The 19,884-nt window shown below is 38.4% G+C and overlaps 1 protein-coding gene across 1 annotated transcript; it reads left to right on the plus strand.

Annotated features, from left to right (window-relative positions):
* Nucleotides 1-15,807: 15,807 nt before the first annotated feature.
* On the plus strand, nt 15,808-16,818 carry LOC308231616 (leukotriene B4 receptor 1-like; the record flags this gene model as incomplete). The annotated part of the gene is made up of 1 exon (XM_080637243.1): nt 15,808-16,818. One exon carries the CDS (start codon nt 15,808-15,810, stop codon nt 16,816-16,818), a length of 1,011 nt encoding a protein of 336 aa, XP_080493369.1.
* Between the last annotated feature and the right edge of the window lie 3,066 nt (nt 16,819-19,884).

The following is a 19,884-nucleotide window of genomic DNA, read 5'->3' on the forward strand; positions in this document are numbered from 1 at the left end:
TCGCCAGCCGATTGCGGAGAATCCGAGCAGCTGAGCTCGGGCGGGGTACGGCGGTGGGAGTGTGTGCTCTCCTCAGCAGCCCCGCAGAAACCTCTGTAAATGTGCTGGACCCCAACTTCTCCCAACTTCGGGAGTCCTCCGGCTGCCGCGGCCTCGGCACAAGCCGTGAGGCAAAGCGGACAGGTAGGGCACCCCGCAGGCCGGCCCGGGGCCTCTGGTCCCGGCTGGCGTTCGGGGAGGGAGGCAGAGTGCTGTGGGAGGAGCGCGTTCGCCGGCGCATCGCTGCACCTACAGCTGTGGGACCGTGATGACTTCTCAAAATGAAGTAAGGAGCGTTTGCTGCAAAAGTCATGCATCAAAATTGGTAGCACACAAGGGCTGTGGTCAGAATGGCTTAAAGAAAAACGATACTAAGCAGAGCTGGGAAATACGGTATTACACAGTCAAGGGCATCTGATATAAAAGCTTATAGGCATAGCTGTACTTCAGCAATGTCTGACTAATGTGACAGCTAATTGGTACAGAGTATCATTGAGGTCAGGAATTTGTCAATGCTAAGAAAAAGTCATTAGACCTTTATGCATGTTACAGGAACAGGTAGACTTGTAATTACAGTAATTTAAAACCAAAAGGGATATAAGCCTTTATACTGGCTACTAGGAGTTACGTGCTCAGTTGAAGTACATGTTGTTTGGTGTGTGCCTGGTTCTGAAGGGGAAGAAGAATCAGACACTAAACAGAGAAGAAAATGGTACTTGGTACGAGTGTCATCATGTCCTGTGATCAGTCATGATTGTGCTGATGGGCGAAGACAAGATTTCCTTGGTTCACTCTTTCAGTGGACACGGACTGTGCCAGGTCTTATCAATCCCTGCTATTTCTGATAAGGCTACTTTGCAACAAGGACACAGCTTCTCGCATCTCCCATTTACTCATTTTCGGAAATATTCCTACCTTGAATGGTTAATACACTAGAATGAACATGATCACAAATGAAGGCCTGGGTGAGGGAGACAAGTAGAAGACTACTCATTGACTTAGCTATACACACTGTAAGATATAAAGTGGAAGCTGTGCCTGCCTCTCTGAATAGAGTATTCAACAACATTTGTAATTCCTAGAGAAGGACATGTCAAAAAGGTCTGTGCATGAGGGCAGAATCTGGTAGAACAGATACACAACCTGTTGACAGGAGTTCAGAAACATGATGGGAGTGTTTGGCATTGACATGGAAGGAGGAGGAGGACACATCTTCCTCCTGAAATACTACGTAGGAAGAAGATGCAACAAATTACACCAGACAGCTAAGGCTACACCTACACTTGCCTTTTTCAAGGCAGCTGCCACACCTTGTATACTTACAATTAGTGGAAAGGTGTTGACATCCACTAGACCCAAAGGCCTGCCCCAAAGACAGGTGCTTAGTCACCACACAAGTGTTGACTTGAAATGATCTCCTACTGAAACAAACTACAGGCTGTGCAAGTATGACTGAATAAAAGTGGTTGCAACATTGATCCTGGTGTACAAATTAAGTATTACAAAATGCAGCAAAAGACGTTATGGAAGGGTAGAACTATATTTAAAGAAAACTGATTTCAGTCACAGTCATTCTGTTATACCCCTGTACTCAAAAGCCTCAAAATCCACTTGTCCAAAGGCCAGGATCACTTGTGCTATAACACAAGATTCAAGGAATGACAACTGTCAAGTCCTAACTACATCTTGTGGGTTCCTCTGGGTAACATCAAAACAGGTTTTGGACAGATATTCTGTGCCTTTTTGGAATGAGTTATTATGATACCTTTTTTTTTTTTTTTTTTTTTTTTTTTTTTGTCACAGTCTTTTATTTCACCTTCTGTAAATCTTGGGCAGGTTCACCGCCTGTTGTCTTTGTTCCTCCTTTCAAAATAATCTGTCTTTCTTCCAACTTAGCTAACAGAAAGAGGAATGGCCTGTGTAACTTTCATCTTCCTGGACCAGAAGGCAGGTCTTCTGCTTACAGGTGTTTCTGCTGTAAGGCTCTTGGAGCACAGGCCTGTTTGTCTTAGTGTAAGCCCTGCATTTTTCAGTGTTTACCAGTTTGCCCTTCTTTGTATCCTTTATTATCATGTCTTTTTTGTAAGCATTGCCTTATTGGTCCTACTCAAGATACAACACAGAGACATTTCCATACTCAATTCAAAGCAATCTTAATATTTCTTTTACAAGTTTCTCTGCTGTTCTGACATCTGGAAATATCTTCACACTTCAAGAGAAGCTTTTCCATCTTATGCTTCTCCAGGAAAAGCCTGCTAAGCAGGTAATTGCTATTCCTCCTGCTCTGCAAGTCCAGGCATTTTAGGTAACTGTCATTCAGGTGATAAATCAAGTAGTGTAAGTTATTTCTTTTGTTGTCTCCTTTTGAGATCAAGACCATTCACATTCAAAACTAAAGTAAATTAAGCTCTTTTCCTTCATAAGGTTGTTTAAATATGCACAACAAATGTCTGTTTTGATGCTGAGTGCCTGTTACTACTTACACCAACAAACACCAGGAACCTTGACACACTGAAGAGTTCCTTAGCATCACTTTACAGTAGATATCCTGCCATTAATACTGTCAGTGTAACTTCTAAGTGGTGTTTTGTCAGAAGGGCAATCCAACTCTTTCTCCACAAAGAATGACTTGACAGCAGGACAGCAATTTGGGAACATGACTATGTGTAGCCACATGACAATTCTTTCTCCTAGTCATCTTCCAATGCAAATTCAGGAAATAACAGAAACAACTACAGGTCTGAACTACCAGTAAAATGCCAGCAAGCTTATTATGCTGTGTGCTGCTTCCTCCACATGTTTTGTATCCAAAGCTGGCTAGAAATGAAAAAGGAAGTTACAAAAGTTGAAACTGCTGATGAAAGCAGTACTACTCCTTTTTCAGTTACGTATGAAGTGAAAAAAATCATTATCCATACTCCAGAGGCCAGTTTGTTACCACTGTGGAGAAGTTCTTTAATAGGTATAAAGAGTCTTCTAAAATAATATTATTCTTTCAAAAAAGTGGACCAGAAATAAACTATTTCTAAACACCTGAAATTATAATATCAGTAGTTGGATAGTTTCTGGATTTGAACTAACTGTTTAAGACTCTTGTTCAAGACTCCTTGGGTGCTTGCACTGGCACCTTGACAAAACCCATGAATTGGGTATGAGTTTACACACTTGTTATTTAAAAGAAACAATCTTTTCCAGAAATCACTATTTGCTTAAACATCTTTTATTTGGTTGAACCGAGTTCTCTGTTTGCTTCTGATCCTAGTCATTTAAGTAGTGTTTGTATTGGCTCAAGTATCCCCCAACATGACTGTGCTGATCTGGACACACTAGTAGAAAACCAGCAAGTTTCAAAGAAAGATGAGAAGAGAACCCAAGCCTTGGCACAGATCTACAGTGTGGGCAAAAGCCCATGTCAGCACTTTTCCCACTGTTCCTGTGTTTCATTCAGGAATTTTCCAAGTTCAGAATATGTTAACACAATCATCACCAGTCATATCTTTCAGAAGTGTGCTATCTTGTCTTCACCACCTCACAAGACTTTACCAGCCATCCCAGTTTTTGCATTTGAATTTGCACCAATAAAATTATCCCTGAGACCCAAAATCCAACCTTAATAAAAATGAGAACAGTGAAATGCAGACATTTGCAGGAGCCTCTTAAACAAGAAAGAAGGTAAAAGATTTAGTAAGATGTTTGTTATTATGTATACAAAAATAATATTTGGGTTGAATTCCAGTGATTTGTTTTCATCATCTTTCTTGTTTCTGAGTGTATAGACAGCTTCTGCTGCCCATTTCATTTTTTCCTGGACATGTCAATATGACACCTCCTCTTGAATTCCCCAGAATTCTCTTTGTCTTTGGAAAATTTTATAAACCAAACCTGTGACTTCCAAACCCCAAACATCACAGGCAAGCCTGTGTTCAGCTTTAAATAAGTTATGTTCGTATGCACAATTTGTAACTCGTTCCCAAGGCCAGGAAGGAATCAATGGGTGAGAAGTCCAGCCTATCCAGGAATCTCCATAAACCTATGCATTGATAAAAAAGAACATATACAGAGGTGTAAGGAACTTAGGAAGACTGGAATGATACATTTTTAGTTTGCCACAAGTAGTCCAATTCCATAAAGTTCAGATTCAGAATAGTCCACTTGTTCAGTTTTAAGCTTCATTAGAGAATATAGATTTTTTTGAAGAAGCTGGGATTTCCCCCCACACCCACCCCCAATAATTCTTCTACCTGTACCACAAGGGTTTCCAGTGCTCCTTGACAGCAGCTCTACTGTTCTAAGTTTTCCTACATCAGTAGGAATCCTGGCCATTGTTTAAGCATGACTTTCTGTTGAAAAAGCAGCACTAGAATCATGCAGCATCAGTATGATCTTTCTTCACTGTCTACAGATCAAGATAATTGTTCAGGGGTTTTTGAGCAACAAATACCAGCTCTGAAAACTCAACTCAGGAGGCAAAAAGCAAGTTTAATCCCTTCCTTCTCAAGAATTGTTTAAGGCCCAGTTGAAGTCAGTCATACCTGTACAATCTGCTTTAGTACAGTTGTGACTGACCTGTAATAACGCACTTGGCAGCTGACCTGAAAGGAGGACAGTCATGAACATACGTTTTTCTTAAAAGCTGAGTGTGCATTGGAAGAAGGCTTTTTTTGCCCTTTTTTTCTTTTAAATAGCAGCACAAGGTTATGTAATAGTATTTCTTCAGAGTAAAAGTTTACATATAGAAGATTCCATAAATATACCAGAGATTCAGTTCAATTTATAGCCCAGTTTTGTTAAACTAGCCAGAGAACGGTTCCACTTCTGGACTGCCTGAAGAAGGTATTGATTTTTACCTTTAACAAAGATGATATTTTATGTTTTTGTTAAGTCCACTGTTGACAGATTGGCAGATGTTCTAAAAAGTCACTGCACTTGCTAAACAACACTTGTTAATGCTCCAGCTGTACTTGCATGTAAGCACAGCAGCCCAGTCCCAAAACAGACTTTGACAGGCTGAGGCAAGGCTTCCCTTTCCCTTCCATTCTCTTCTCCCTGCTTCCTCAGTACTTCACATTCACTTCCATATTGTTCTTCACACTGCTTAGGGTGAGGAAATGCTCAGTGGCATTAGGACAGTAACCAAAACTCGGTGTCTTTCAGGCTAAGTTTGATTACAGTGCAGAACAGGGCCAGAAGGAAGGGAAGAGGGCAGTTGGCTAGTGGGAGTATGGAAGTGCAGCCTTACGTGAACATCAACCTAGAAGAGCAGAACCTAGCCATTTGCTAAGGTAGGATAGGACAATTAACAGATCCTGCCATAGTCATCTCTCCTATCTTCAAAACTTTAATCTGTATAATAGAGATCATATGACTCCTTTGGCTCATGTTTTGCTAAAGCAAATCAATTCATCCTTGTAAACTATCGACATAATAGAGCTTTGTAGTAAATTATGAAGAACTAATAGCTAACAAGCTGAATTGCTTCAAAGAGAATTTTGTTCAACTGTGGGAATGCAAAATTCTTAGCAAGAATGCTGATACTTAAGGTACGTGGAGTTTTATTCAAGAGGGTTGGTGTTCTGAGTTGGACCACTGAAGAATTTAAAAATTGAAGCTAGGCAAAATACGGAATTAGTAATAAAAGACCATTCAGGAAGATGGAAAGGAGAGATGCAATTTTGTGTAAGATGAATATATGAGGAAAAGAGTTGAAAATATAATCTGTGTTGTGATGAAAACTGGGTAGGTTGAACCCTCAGGGACAACTTTAGTCTTGCACAAGTTACCGTAAATTACAGCAACTTCCCAGCACATTGCGTGAGTGGTAGAACCTGACGTTTTTTTGCTGTGCGGAGCAACTGTTTGCACCCTCTGAGGCAGAAAGCTAACAAGGAGGTTTTGACCTGCAGACAAGGTAGTATTCAGGTGGAGAGAAGTTTTGGAGGAAAAGCAGAATTCAGCATGCTGGTATTGTAAGGCTAACTTGTCTTACAAGAATGCCAGAGTGTTAAAGACAAAGTGACATACTTGTCAAAAAAAACAAAAGAAATTTTGTTTGTCATATGGCATGAGTCAAACAGCAGCATTTCAGGATTCTAGCACACATATAATGAAAAGGCAAACAGACCACTAGTCTTCTGCTTAATAAGCAATTCCATTCAGTGTCACACCTGTTTGGTATCCCGGTTGGGCAGACTGTCAGGGAAGTTGCTGAGAAATACAGGGATTAAGAAATTTGCTAGCTCAGAGTTACTTGTGAAAAGACACAACACTGCTACTACTAGATCCAGCTGATCACTGGCAAGAGCAAACCCATTTATAGAAACACAAGTGTGTTCAGAACTGAAACTGCTGCTAGATTGTTCCAACACAGAAGGATGGAAAAACATCTGACAGATCATATTTGTTGGGAGACTTCAGTCGATAAACAATCTGAGAGTTCCTCTTTACTGAGTGCATTTAAACAAGAGCTGAGGACAGTTCAACTGAGTTTAAGGAATATGGAGATTTTTTTTTTCCTCATTTTATGATTATGGCTCTTTGGATCTGAAACATTCAATCCCACTAGAAGATTCATCTGTAAAGCAAACGGTGTTCTTGGAGGTGGAGCTGTAATGTACATAGACCCCCTATTTATTTTCTAATTTCTAAATTTAGATTATCCCATTAAAATTAAATGTGAGTAGGAAAACTGACTACAGCTAAGAACCAAATAAGAAAGACCCAGTCAAATCTGAGTTTCAACTGTCAGTGCATGTAAGAATAAAAGCCTCATCTGCTGTTTGGCTGATACCACTTTCCAAAGAAAGAGATAGCCTACAAATGCATCTAAAATTGTGTACAGACATTTACTATCCCATCCACTTGGCGCATTAAGTTAGAAAGTATTGCTTGATCATTCCTGTAAGGACATAGTTCCTTTCTAGGCTGAGGGACAGAGGCAGTTGGGAATGGTTAATGGGAAATAATGTCACGGGAAAATGCTTTTAATCAGCAGCATCATGAGTAGCATTGTGTCAGGCTGTGTCAAACATGTCAGTGCAAAAATATAATTACAGGAAAATTAAGGTTGGAAGGGACTTTTGAAGGCCATTATTCTAATCCGTTTGTTCAAATCATAGCTAGGATCAAACTTAAAACAGTTATTCTGATAGTTCTATTGTGCAAATGATGTAAGAAAAATATAAAGTGACGATTCTACTAAAATTCCACCATTTCATTAACCCCATTTGTGGGATTAACACTGAGTGAAGAGCATTTTGAACAGGGGGCAATTAACTAACCTGTCATGTTTTAAACTAAAAAAAGTGGTAATTTAGAGTAATTTGTATACATTTTAGAAAGCGAAAACTTGCCAAACACTGGCTGGACATAGTACTCTTGAGAAAATTGATTCAGTGGAACAATTTTTTCTTTTTTTTTTTTTTTTCTTTAATATACTATAAACACCTTGAGATTATGAAAATATTGCTACCATGCTACGTTGCCAGTATGTTACTAGACTAACACTATTAAGAGTTTCTTCATGATATGGTGAAAGTAATTTGGCAGCTGGAAGGGAAGCTGCTCAGATTACAAGCTGAAGAAGTGGTAGGGAAGGGGTACTGCTATCATGCGAAAAAACAGTTTTCTGCTGAAAGCAAGAAATCTATGAGCTTTCATGTGGCAGATGAATTGGTCTCATGATTTCCTGTTAAAGGATATACCATCATGAGGCAATTTTCAACTCTTCTGCTTGGACCTCATCCTAACATAGGTTGTGAAAATAGTTTTGCTGTGTTTGTGGGCTACAAAGATGCCTTGATTAGCTGGAGAAAAGAATTCTCTCAAAGCTTCTATCTTACTTAATTTCCTTATTTTGGCAAGCTGATTTTTTTCTGTTATGCTTACAGAAGATAACTCTTCTCAGATAACATAGAAAGGCTAATTTTTGAAATTGAACTTCTGTTTAGATGTCTGTTTCAGTTCTGGGTTTATGTGATTTACAGTTGTCTTCTTGATATCTGTATAACCTTGTGTAGAATATGGTATTACAGGATGATAAGCAATAACCTAGTAAACATCCTAAACTAGAAATTTGGCCTAGCATTGTTCAAAACCTGATCCAGAGGACTGGAATTTGGGTAAGGCTTGTGACTGGATCTGTGATTTGTCATGGAGGAGGACCCCTAATAATATGATCAACTGATTCTCAGCAGCAGTGCCTAGCAAGAGCCCTAGCCATGTTTTCTCTTCAGTGTAGTCTGGTTTTCACCCAGTAACAGACTTCAAAATGTGCCCAAAGCCAGCACTCTATCAGGATATATTGCACACCGCAAACATTTTGTAATGCCAACATGAAGTACATCCAGCTACGGCAGAGGGGAACCAAGGCACTAAAGCTATAGCAATAGTTTTATTAACATTGTGGTCAGATACCACACAACTTGGCCAATATGTAGCAACTGAAAGGACAGGAAAACAGCAATCATGAAAAAACCAGTCATAGAGTTACTGTCTAGGGAAAGAACAGATGTTGAAAGAGATACCATTCAACACCATCGGAGACTAAATGCTGCCCACACAGATGAGCAAAACAAGACACAAAGATAGCAAGAAAAAGAATTAACGTACACAGTTAAACCTGCCTTTCATACAATACCAAATAACAGCATATTTAAATGATACTTGACTTTTAATGGTTTATGCACAGAATACAACACACAGCAGGCAGATACAAAGCTTTATCAGACAGAGGACAACCTGTGGTTCAAGGATTACAAGGTAATTGCATCACATGAGGATTTCTATGATTGTGGAGCATCTGGAGTAAATGAAGGAAGAATGGCACAGTGACCTTTGAAACATCTTCTAAGTTCTAAAGCATAGACTGGCACTGAGAAAAAAAAAAAGACAACCCTAATTATTATTTTGGGGGCTCGAATGTAAACTAAATTAATCCTTTTTTTTAAAAAAAAAATAAGGACATTTTTGACAGCAGTTTAAGGAGACAACCAAGCTGTTCTCTTTTTTACACTGTAGCAGGATGAAACAGACTTGAGACCTCCCTGTGACTTGATTTCTCTCATTATCCCTGTGCAGCAGGCTGCATTTTAACTGAGAACTTCAGAACTTGTCTGTTTTTCCATCTCAGAGAATATAAAAGAACTAAATGAAGAAAGAAGGCAGCAGTGGTGATGAAAGTTGTGGAATGGCTTCTATGTAGGGATTGATCATGTATGCGAGAACTCTTCAGTCTGGAAATAAAAAGTGTCTGACAGATCAGGTAGGGTTTAATCAAATAAATACTAGGAAGGGATGAACAGGCATCAACTGTTCACTGTTTCTTCCAACATATGAATTGTGGGAAGCCAGATGAAGCTGACAGGAGACTAGTGAACAAGAGGAGGTGGTTCTTCACACAGCATGTAGTAAAGCTGCAGTGCTGTAAGTTTACATGAGTTCAAGGATAGACTTAGGAAGTCTACACAGTGAATGTGCGCAAAGCTTTATTAAGTGCACAGGGACCATACCTAGCTCAGGAAACTCCTCAGCTGTAATTGGCTAAATGTCAGGGAGTGTGTGTGGCAAGTATGGTCACACATAGCTTGTTCACTCCTAGGCTTTCAGGAGAGACAAGACACTGGGCTACAAGGACTTTCTGCTCTGACTCAATCACATAGAAAATAAGAATGCCTAAACCCAAATCATTTTGTTTGGTGCAAGATTCAAATGTAGGAATAATATGAGATCGCTTTACTTTACTGTTTATTAGCTTTATATTCTGTTAAAATCTTAAATAGCAAGATTTTTACCTGAGAAAATGGTGCTAGCACTTTTCGCCAGTGAAAACACTTGCTTCATTTAATGAAGTTACCATTTTTCACAGCCATTTTTAATATTACATATAAATTCTACAGAAGCAATAGCTCACTTTACATAATGATAGAAAGTTACCTGTGCCTGAAGACTGCATGTCTTACACTTTTCCCATAAAATGTATTATGTGTTAAGTAAATAGCTGTTACTGTAGCTGTGGGTGACATCACAGAACCAATTCTGATTACTTTTTATTTCAGATTAACAATGCTTAGACAAGATCATTCTGAAGACCAACATGGTACAACTTGAAAGCTTCTCCAGCTGTGTAGAACAACATACCAAGTATGGTAATTACTGGGTGACTGAGGGTGGAAGCATTTGCCTACAAGTTTCTTTAGCTAACACACCTATGTGGCTGCTGCAGAGCAGAAGAAAATCTCTGTATTCCTCATGAAATTAGTACAGTCTTTCAATTTTCAGCACAGTTAACTGGCGTTATGTTTAAGGACACAAAACCAAGACTTTGTGTCACAATAGGGCCCAAGCTTTATGCTCATGTATTAAAGGAATTAAATAAGATTCAGAAGCAGCTCTAATCTGCTGAGCAGGGTTGTTTCACAACATGGGTGTTTGCAACTTGATCTGCTTTTCAAAGAGACTACAAGAACACACTAATGGAAACTACACTGAAGGACCGATTGTTCGTATCATTGCCAAACTTTCCAAATTTTGGTACTTCAAGGGTGTAGAAAATTAAATCAGATTCCACATCACTTTTCTTCCACAGGGAGCTGCTGTTACTGTATTAGTTGCAGCCAAATGTAACACTGGAAATGTACATATATCAAAACAGTACTAAAAAAGCTACAAATATGAGTATGTGGAAAATAACATGATCTACAAGACAGAAAAGACATTGTGATTTTTATCTATGAAGTTAGCAATAAATCAGGAAAAATACTGAAATCTAAGTCACAAACTTCGAAACTTCTTATTCAAAAGGTCTCAGCCTTGAACACTGCACAATGTGCGTAGAAAGGCTGTGCCTCCCTAGCCTACGAACTTGGCAAAAACCCTACAGATGGTTATCCAGTGCCACCCTGTGTTGAAAACACATAACTACATGGACAAATCCTGTTACGTAAGGGTATGTCGTAGGAAATAGTGTACGCTTGGTTTACATGCAAAATGACAGCTACCATCTATTGCTGCCGTTCATGCACAGCAAAGTATGGGTTTGGGTTTTTTTAATCACAGGTTCTTCACGAAGAGATACACTGCTAAAAACTTTCATTACACTGCTGGATTACAAAAAGAGATGTTGATCCTATAGTACTATGATATTTACATGCAATCCCAGCAAATGAGGTAGAAATGGCAGGAGGTTTAGCTAAAGAATAAGGAAAAAGCAAGTAACATTTGTTAGCAAATCATCCAAGCAGTATTTATCATCAATAATTTATTACTCAAAAGGAAGAGTATGTAAACAATGTATTTGATTTACCTAGTAGCAATTGTGATGCCAGATATGCTTGTGTAGATAAGGGTATTGACTAGCAATAGCTTGTATATATACAGATAATAACTTAGTGATAGCTAATTTAGAAAGACCAGAGTCTTTCCTTAAATTGTAACAAATCTGTGCATTTACTGTTTGAACTATAAATAAAAGGAAATCTAAACTATATACATTCATAATAATGTTGAGAAGATATTTAAATTTTCCTATAACCTCTGCATCATTGTTCATATTCCTGCCTATAGTCAGAGTTGTAAATACATTTTTCCACTATCATAATTAGCACCTCTCATGAACCTGGTATGTCTGCACAAGGAGAATATTTCACCATACACTTAAGTAGTTTCACAGCTGCTGGAAACCTGTTCTGGTTGTCTGTGATCATTCTGTTAGGGTAAGAAAGATACCATTATGTAATCATGTGCTGATGCACGTACCTCAGGTGCCTTGTAAGCACTCCTCCTATCACAAGTTCTAAAGCAGTTTTCCCTGAACATAACAAACAGGAGATCTTTTCTCTGGCCAGTCTATAAACTATAAAGCTATCAGTGTTTGCTGCTGAGCTGACTAAGGGGAATAATTTTGTAATATTAGATGACTGATTAACAATAACGCATGTGGGACAGAATCTTCCAAACTTTCTATTTATAGTGCAAGGTACACATCTTTTATTACGTGCTGGAACTGATCCCAGGGTAGCTCTTCACTAAGTTATTTTCTCTGGTGATAAAGCAGCGCTGAGGGTGTTTTCATTTGTACTTGCTGCCTCATGAACTGGTGTCACAAGCAGTGTTTGCAAGATCTTAGAAATGTCTGGTACATGCCTTTTCCCACACTGCACTTTCCTTCTCAATAGTCACAGAGCAAAGACATTATTAGCTGCTGCGAAACACCATGAGATCCCATGTATACAGGAGACCTTCGTATAGTCAAGAAAGCAACATTTACATGGGCTATGTACTAGACCATAATTTTCAGATGAGAGTAAAGTGTGCCACTTTCACACTGTCATTAATAGCACCATTGAATCGAGTTCATTGTAAGCCAGCTCTGCCAATTCTGCAGATACTACTTTGTTTCAATGGCTGAAGAACAAAGGGGTTGAGACTAGTCGCTTCCTCCCTTCAGCATTAGCAGGCAAACAAGGTTAGTAACATTAGTTTCCAGCATCTCAGCAGATAAGTGATACTTGGTGATCATTATCCTACATTCACAAACATCCAGGAGATCCTTCTGAAGAAGAAATTGGAGAGGATTTATAAAGTCTTTTTGGTACAGCTATTCACACAAGGTATGCAACACAGGTTTCCAATGCATCAGCTACTCTGTAAATTGTTACAGGTATGCTCTTACTGCAGGGAGGGATGATGCAATTTCAGCAGAGGCTGATAGCCCAAAGATTCTTAGCATCTTGAAGTGAAATTCTGATTCTCAAAGTAAATATGCAAGAGCTGGAAATATCAGTTGTAATTTACATTTAGTGGTCCGAACACAGCTGTCTGAATATGCTTAGTAGTAGTGTAAATTACAGATCATCCACTAGGGGGAAGCTCATGTGTGCATAACAAAGAAAAATAAATCATTAAAAGGATGACTGAAACACACCCCTAATATATAAAAATCAAATTCTGTTTTAAATGTTTTGTTACCAGTAGCACCAACTTCTTGAGCTTGGAAAGTTTTCAGAAGTTATTCACCAATCTCAAGGTAACAAACTCAAAGTTTGGTATGTTAATGGCTGAATTGTCACACTACACATACATATGCACACAAAAAACTTCAGGTTTAGACCTTTTTGTTTATAAACACAGACATACAGCCTAATTTCACTGCTGTTAATAGAATTAGATCAGAGCTTATGTGGTCAAAAAGTCCAACTGTATGTTCATGCATTAAAAGCTCCACCCACATTTGCTCACTAGAATGAGGAACACACTGAGTTGTCAGCCACTGGCATGTTCAGCATGTTACTGAGCATACTACACTGCTCCCACTGTTAATGGAAATATTTGCTAAATTTGCCATGACATTCATGTACTATTAGTGTAAATTTGACAAGTAATGGTCAGGCACTTCTAGAGAATATTAAGGACAGTTTACAAACAGTCCAGAGTTTTCACAGAGATCCAACAGTCAGAGCTCTTCAGAGACATGCTCTCTAGCTAATATTAACTCTAATACCTGTGATATTAAGCCTAATAGCCTGTCTTCAGAGTCTTACACAAGGAAGTCTTAGCATTTCAACACCTGTCTGGGATTTTTTTTTTTGAAAGATACAGCCAGAAGCAGAGGTCATCTGGCAAGCAAACTTTGATGAAGTGGAGAAACACGTTTCTGAAAAATGGAAGGATAGATGCTTCAAAAGTTCAACCAGATCCATACACCACTGAATTAGAACTATGCTAATACTGGCACCAATAAGTGTACAGACAAATGCTCTTTGCCACCAAAAAAAGAAGTTTTTAAAAGGAAAATCTAAGAGGTGTCCCAGGAAAGTACAAGTTTTCTTAGGGATCCTTGGTAGCATGAGGGTTGTAGTTACAATTAAAGAGTAACTATGACATAAAAAATTTAATTACATAATAGCTGATTGTTATCTACAATTTCTAGCAGATAGCACAGCTTACTGCTACACAGAATTTTGAGCAATTATGGCTTTAAGTTAAGCAAAATGTCTAATAATCAGTACAACTTTTTTACAATCTAGAGTTACCAAGGCCCTCTGCAAACAAGGTCAAATTCTTAATAACAAGTGTGTGATACAATAATAATAATAATAATCTAGATTGAGAATTTACCTAAAAGAACCTGCCTGTCCTGTGGCACTGGGGCTACTGAGATACTGGGCATCTCTCCTTGATTTAATTTTTTTCTAATAAAGATCTGTAGCTTAGTTTCAGTCTCTACTTGCCACTGCCAATAAATGAATACAGAGCTCTTCCAAAGTTACTTCTGGAGAAATAATGAAATGTATAAAGGTATTTTCCTTAGAAGAAAGGACATTGCCTATCACTTCCCTTCATTAGTTGATTTTCACAAGTGGTTTTCAGAAATCCCCTTTAGAGTACGAACTACTGGTTTGGGTTTTTTCCCCCACCCAATCTGTATTAAATGTAGTTAAAAATAAAAGGAACTGGAATCGTGTAACAGATTAAATCCAAATTAAAATATCTGTTACACAAATAGCATTTTGAAGAGATAATACTTGACTTTAGTGGGGTTATTCTGGATTTGCTTTTGATCTCATTATGCTCTTATGAGATCAAAACCAGCTAAGCTGATTTGGGGGTGGGGGTGGTGCAACTCTTTTTCCATGGTGAAAGATACTTTTCAACTTAATATCATACTCTACGTTTGCCAGCTTTGTAAAATTCTACCTCAGCACTTGGGGAAATAATCTGTAACTCAATCTTAAATTTAAGAGCACTACACATAACTTCTTCTGTGAATCTTGTTTATGGAAAATACCCATCCAGTTTCACTTCTGTGACTCTTGACCTTTCCTGTGTGTGCTGCTCATCTAGTTCCTCCTTTAACTTTTTAGAAATGAACTTCAGAAGACGATGTTTTGACATCAGGATAACAAAATATTTTCATTTTCTCTGGCCAGACACTGAAGAATTTAGGATTCACACAGGGCTTATCAAGTTACTTTGGATGTAAAGCCGTAGCCCATTGCTGGTGCAGGAGGAGGAGAACATAATAATGCGTTTTTTCTCAGACAGAGCATTTCCTCCTATAACCCTATATCCAGACTATTCTGATGGTTAGTGTTTGGCTAAATGACTGCAGTTTCCCAGAGCTTTAGAGATACAACTCCCACCCGCTTTATTGTTACCAGCAGTGTCTCAGTGTAAGAAAATGTTAATTTCCTTTATGCCAGCATATTTCTAAAGCATGTTCAACTCTTTCCTGCTGAATTAAAAAAGATTACATGAAAGCAGTAAGCACAATTGTGCTTTGGGATAGAATTTCGTGTCAAACATAACGCACATTCGTGATTTATCTGCCACCCCTCTTTTCTGACTTTTATGAAGTTTTATTCATTCATATGAATGAGTAGAACAGCATAAAGAGGGTTGCTTTCTCCTCATAGCTGTTGCTTGGATCAGTAAGTTGAAAAAAGTAGCAAGCTTCTTTTGGAAGACCACTGGCGTGCTGTAAAATCTGCTGAAGTATGATGGGTGTATAACTAAAAACAAAGTCAGGTGCAGCACTGTATCTTTATTTTCGCTTTGTATGCGGAAGTGCACAGTCTTCCTGAACAACAGGAACTGCCATATGCAGTCAGATGTCTGCAAGTGTGAGCATTAGGACGTGAGCTCATGTGCTGTATTAGTCTTCAGAAGACCAGTTAGAGAACTTTCAAGTAGTTCACTAACACTTACAGAATAAAAGCAGGGCACAAAGTACCAAAGATATTAGCAACCAAGAAGAACTGAAGAATTTCCAGCATGAATCAAGCTGAGGAAAGCAGTATGCACTCGATGTGGAATATTGTGAGGTCAGTAGTCTGTGTAATACTGAGCTTGTCGTTTATTATTGGGACCCCTGGAAATTGTATCGTCATCTGGACTGTTTGTACCAAAATGAAGCAAGCATCTCCTTCAGTCCTGCTGATCTTGAACCTGGCCATTGCAGATGTCCTTGTACTGATTACTTTACCAATTTGGATTTACTCCTTCGCTGACTCATGGGTTTTTGGAGTCGTCATCTGCAAAATACTGGTTTTCATTATTTACTGCAGCATGTATGCTAGTATATTTCTAATTACAGCACTGAGCTTGGAGCGGTTTATGGCTGTCTTCTACCCTTTCACCATTCAAAGATGCAAAACAAAACAAAAGATTGCTTTAAGCGTGTTCCTTGTTTGGTTCCTGTCTATTACTTTTGGCATTTCTGTCATTCCATTTCAAGAAACAGAAGAAATGAATGGTCAACTAGTATGCACATGTCGCAACTACTCTTCTAATGGACAGAAAGTGTCATATCTTTTGCTGGAGACTCTTGCAGGTTTTGTAATCCCTTTTTTAATTATTTGCACTTGTTACATGTGTGTTGCAAGAAGAATAAGCAGAATGACTTACCAATCTAAGCAGCGATCAGAGCGGCTCATTGCCAGCATTGTGGTGGCATTCATTTTATGCTGGTTCCCTCATCATCTCTTTAACATCCTAGATATTGTTTCAATTCACATAGAACTCTCTAATAAGGAAATGTCTTTGGCATTGGATGAAATTGTAGACAGAGGAGTGTACATCTCTGGAGCACTTGTATTCATCAGTAGCTGTATTAACCCTCTACTTTATGCTTTTGCTGCACAAAGATTTCAGAATCACCTGAGATTTGTCAAGATAGCAAAGCTGTTTGAACAGATAAATCAGACTGTAACGGAGGAAGACAAGAGAAAAAGTGTGGTTTTAACCAGGCAAGAAGATGCTTTAGTAAGCACAGAAAATCTCTAACAAGGAACATAGAGCCTTAATGAATAATGTGATTCTGTGTCCTTTCCTCAGGAGTCCTTTCTTCTCATACTCTGTTTCCTTTACTAAGCAGTCCAGGCAAAGCTAGAGATAGGTAAAAGTTATTAGAGGTTTTTTTGTGTGTTATGAAAGAACTGCCGTTGACAACCTAGTTCTGTTCTTAAATTAATATCTGCATCCTGAAATTAGCACTGGTGCTGAGAATCTCAGCAAGGTGGCTATAAGCTCAGAGTATAAGGAATACAGTATTTTTACTTTCCATTAAAATTATCTGTGATTTCTAGAAAGCCTGTGTGCAGGAAACAAAAGGACTGTGTGTGGAAAACAGAACCTTTGAAAGTTTAAACCTAAGTTTTCTTTCTGAAAAAAACCTGTTAGATCATCAAAAATGCTTATATAATCTAAAGTTTTAAAAGGCCATACTTAAATTCCTGTTATGGTTGAGAATGGTTTTAGAGTATATTAATGGCACACAAAACTTTTGGGTAGATGGAAAATAAAGTTATTTTTATTCATTGCTTAATTTAGGTTTGAAAGTAGTAAGGATTATTTACACAGTCAAGCTCATTTACTGAATTATGTTGTCTTAATAGGTTTTAACAAGTATAATGTGAATTGTGATGTGACTTTTCAGAAAAAAAAAACAAAACAGGTGCAAGAATTCTGTGTTGGATGGCAAACAGATTTACAGACTTCATGATATTATTTTTTATGGGTCACAAAATTATGGCAGCAGCACAAAGTGTCAAATATCATACGAACTTCACCTTCCAAATAAAAGCATTATTTTTTCTTCTCTTGTGAAATAGAGTTGTCATGGTTTAAGCCCAGGCCATAAATTAGAACCACGCAGTCTACTTCCCCCCCACACACACCCTTTCTTCCCCCCACTCCTGGAGGGACGGGGAGGAGAATTGAAAGAATGTAACTCCCACAGGTTGAGATAAGAATAATTTAGTAACTAAGGTATAACACAAATCACTACTGCTACCAACAATAATAATAATGATAAAGGAAATAACAAGGCAAGAGAACACAACACCTCACCACCTGCCGACTGATAACTCCCCCACCCATCAGTGATCCAGCCCTTCCGGTAACTCTCCGTTACATCCTGGGCATGACGTGCTGTGGTATGGAATACCTCTTTGGCTAGTTTGGGTCAGGTGTCCTGTCTCTGCTTCCTCCCGGCTTCCCCTCCTCCCTGGCAGAGCATGAGACTCACAAAGTCCTTGGTCGGTCTAAACATCTGTGTTATCAGCTCTGTTCCCAGGCCAAAAGTCAAAAACACAGTGCTGCACCAGCTACTAAGGAGGAGAAAAAAATGACTGCTACTGCTAAACCAGGACAAGAGTGAATAAGAAACCAATAAATTTAGCACTGGTGAGGACCTTGTTTTAGTTTTGTGAATGTGTGCAAGCTCACTGTGGAAAAACATGGCATCAAGTTATGGCTTTTGAAGATTTGTTTTAATTTCAGTTGTGCCTAGCATTCTTTATGCTTACTCTTGCTTATTTTTAAGGCAGTAACTTGTAGTTAGGTAAATATAACTAGTGATTCCTAAGAAACATTGTAATTTCCTGTACATTGTTCTGGACAGCTGCTAAGTACCTGTTACTAGTCTTTACAAAGAAATCACAAATACTAACTAGAACTTAATTTTCAAAATCTGATTATGTAGTAGCCAAGGATATTTAAATTGTATTAATTTAACTCATAAATAAACATGCGGAAGTAAAATCCTTACCTGTTAATGGATGAATATTTCTCTAAGCTTTGCATACATATTTGTTATTCTTGCTTGTTATGAAAAAGTAATTTTTTCCTTCTCAATAGGAGGGAAGTCCACACCACAGAGGACTTTCCATCAATAGGACTGCTTCACTGAAATTCAAGTAAACAAAACTTTGGTAAGACTTTATTTGCAGCAGAGAGTTAGCAAATGAAATCCTGTAAGACTTTACCCCATCCACCTACTGTTCTTTTTCCACCCCACTAATGACTGTTTAATTGCTATTAGTATATCCAATATATATTACTGTATCCAGTGTGGCGTTATCTCAGAGTTAAAGCAGCAACTTCAGTTATCTACTGCACTAAAAAGTGAAGCTGAGTTTCCCAGTATGTTCTTGAGATAGGAGTCACTCACTGCTCAACAACAGCAGAGAACAGACGAGGAGATAATAAGCACATGAGCACTGCAACTGAAATGGAGTTCTAGCCCATAAGGAGCTAAGGATTTCACAATTTACAGGTTGAGAAAAGACTATGATAAACTTTGGTACAAGCTACCTGACCAGAATTTCCCTTTTTATCAGTCTGTGCCTATGCCTAGCTATAAACAGTCTTCTTATTAAGAATTGGGTTAACCTCCTAAGCATCTCCCTGTGTGTATCATCCAACTCATGAATGAACCAATGGGGGTTTTTGTGCCATTTGCTATTCAACAAGCTTTTGGGAGTATTTAATGCATATTAAGTGCCATATGGCCAGCAACGCCTAACCTAGAACAGACTCTAAAAGTGGCCAAATATATGGTCTATGCAATACTGCATACTGCAGCAGTGTTTCAGTTTTGTTTAGGTTTTTTTTTAAAATCAGTGAGTAAGGAATAGTGAGTCAGACCTATTATTTTCTTTTGATCCTATCGCTCACAGATGAGTGAACCTCACTGCTCAGGCTGCATCATGTCCAGAAGCTAGGAATCTTAAAAAGGGAACTAATGACATGCACAGATCAGGTAATATGATCAAGGGAACAATGAAATGACTAGTTAAGGCAGTTTTGAACTGAAAGCTGTTACTCTGAGGATTCAGAATCATTTACTACCAAGTGCTGCACTTCCACTGAAATTACAGTGCTTAGTATAGGGACCTAAGCTAAGTTAACTAAACAATTATAATGTTTCTTATGGTCAACAGACCACAAAGCAGCACAATAGCTAGATCCTACTTCTGTGCTTTGGCAGTAGATAGCATGGGTTTTCTGTTTCAGTGTTCAGTTCTCACATTTTCTCCACTGCTTTTTACTCACAACTGCAGTACTGAA

Source organism: Psittacula echo, assembly GCF_963264785.1.
Source record: "Psittacula echo genome assembly, chromosome: Z".
NCBI classification, from domain to species: Eukaryota; Metazoa; Chordata; class Aves; order Psittaciformes; family Psittacidae; genus Psittacula; species Psittacula echo.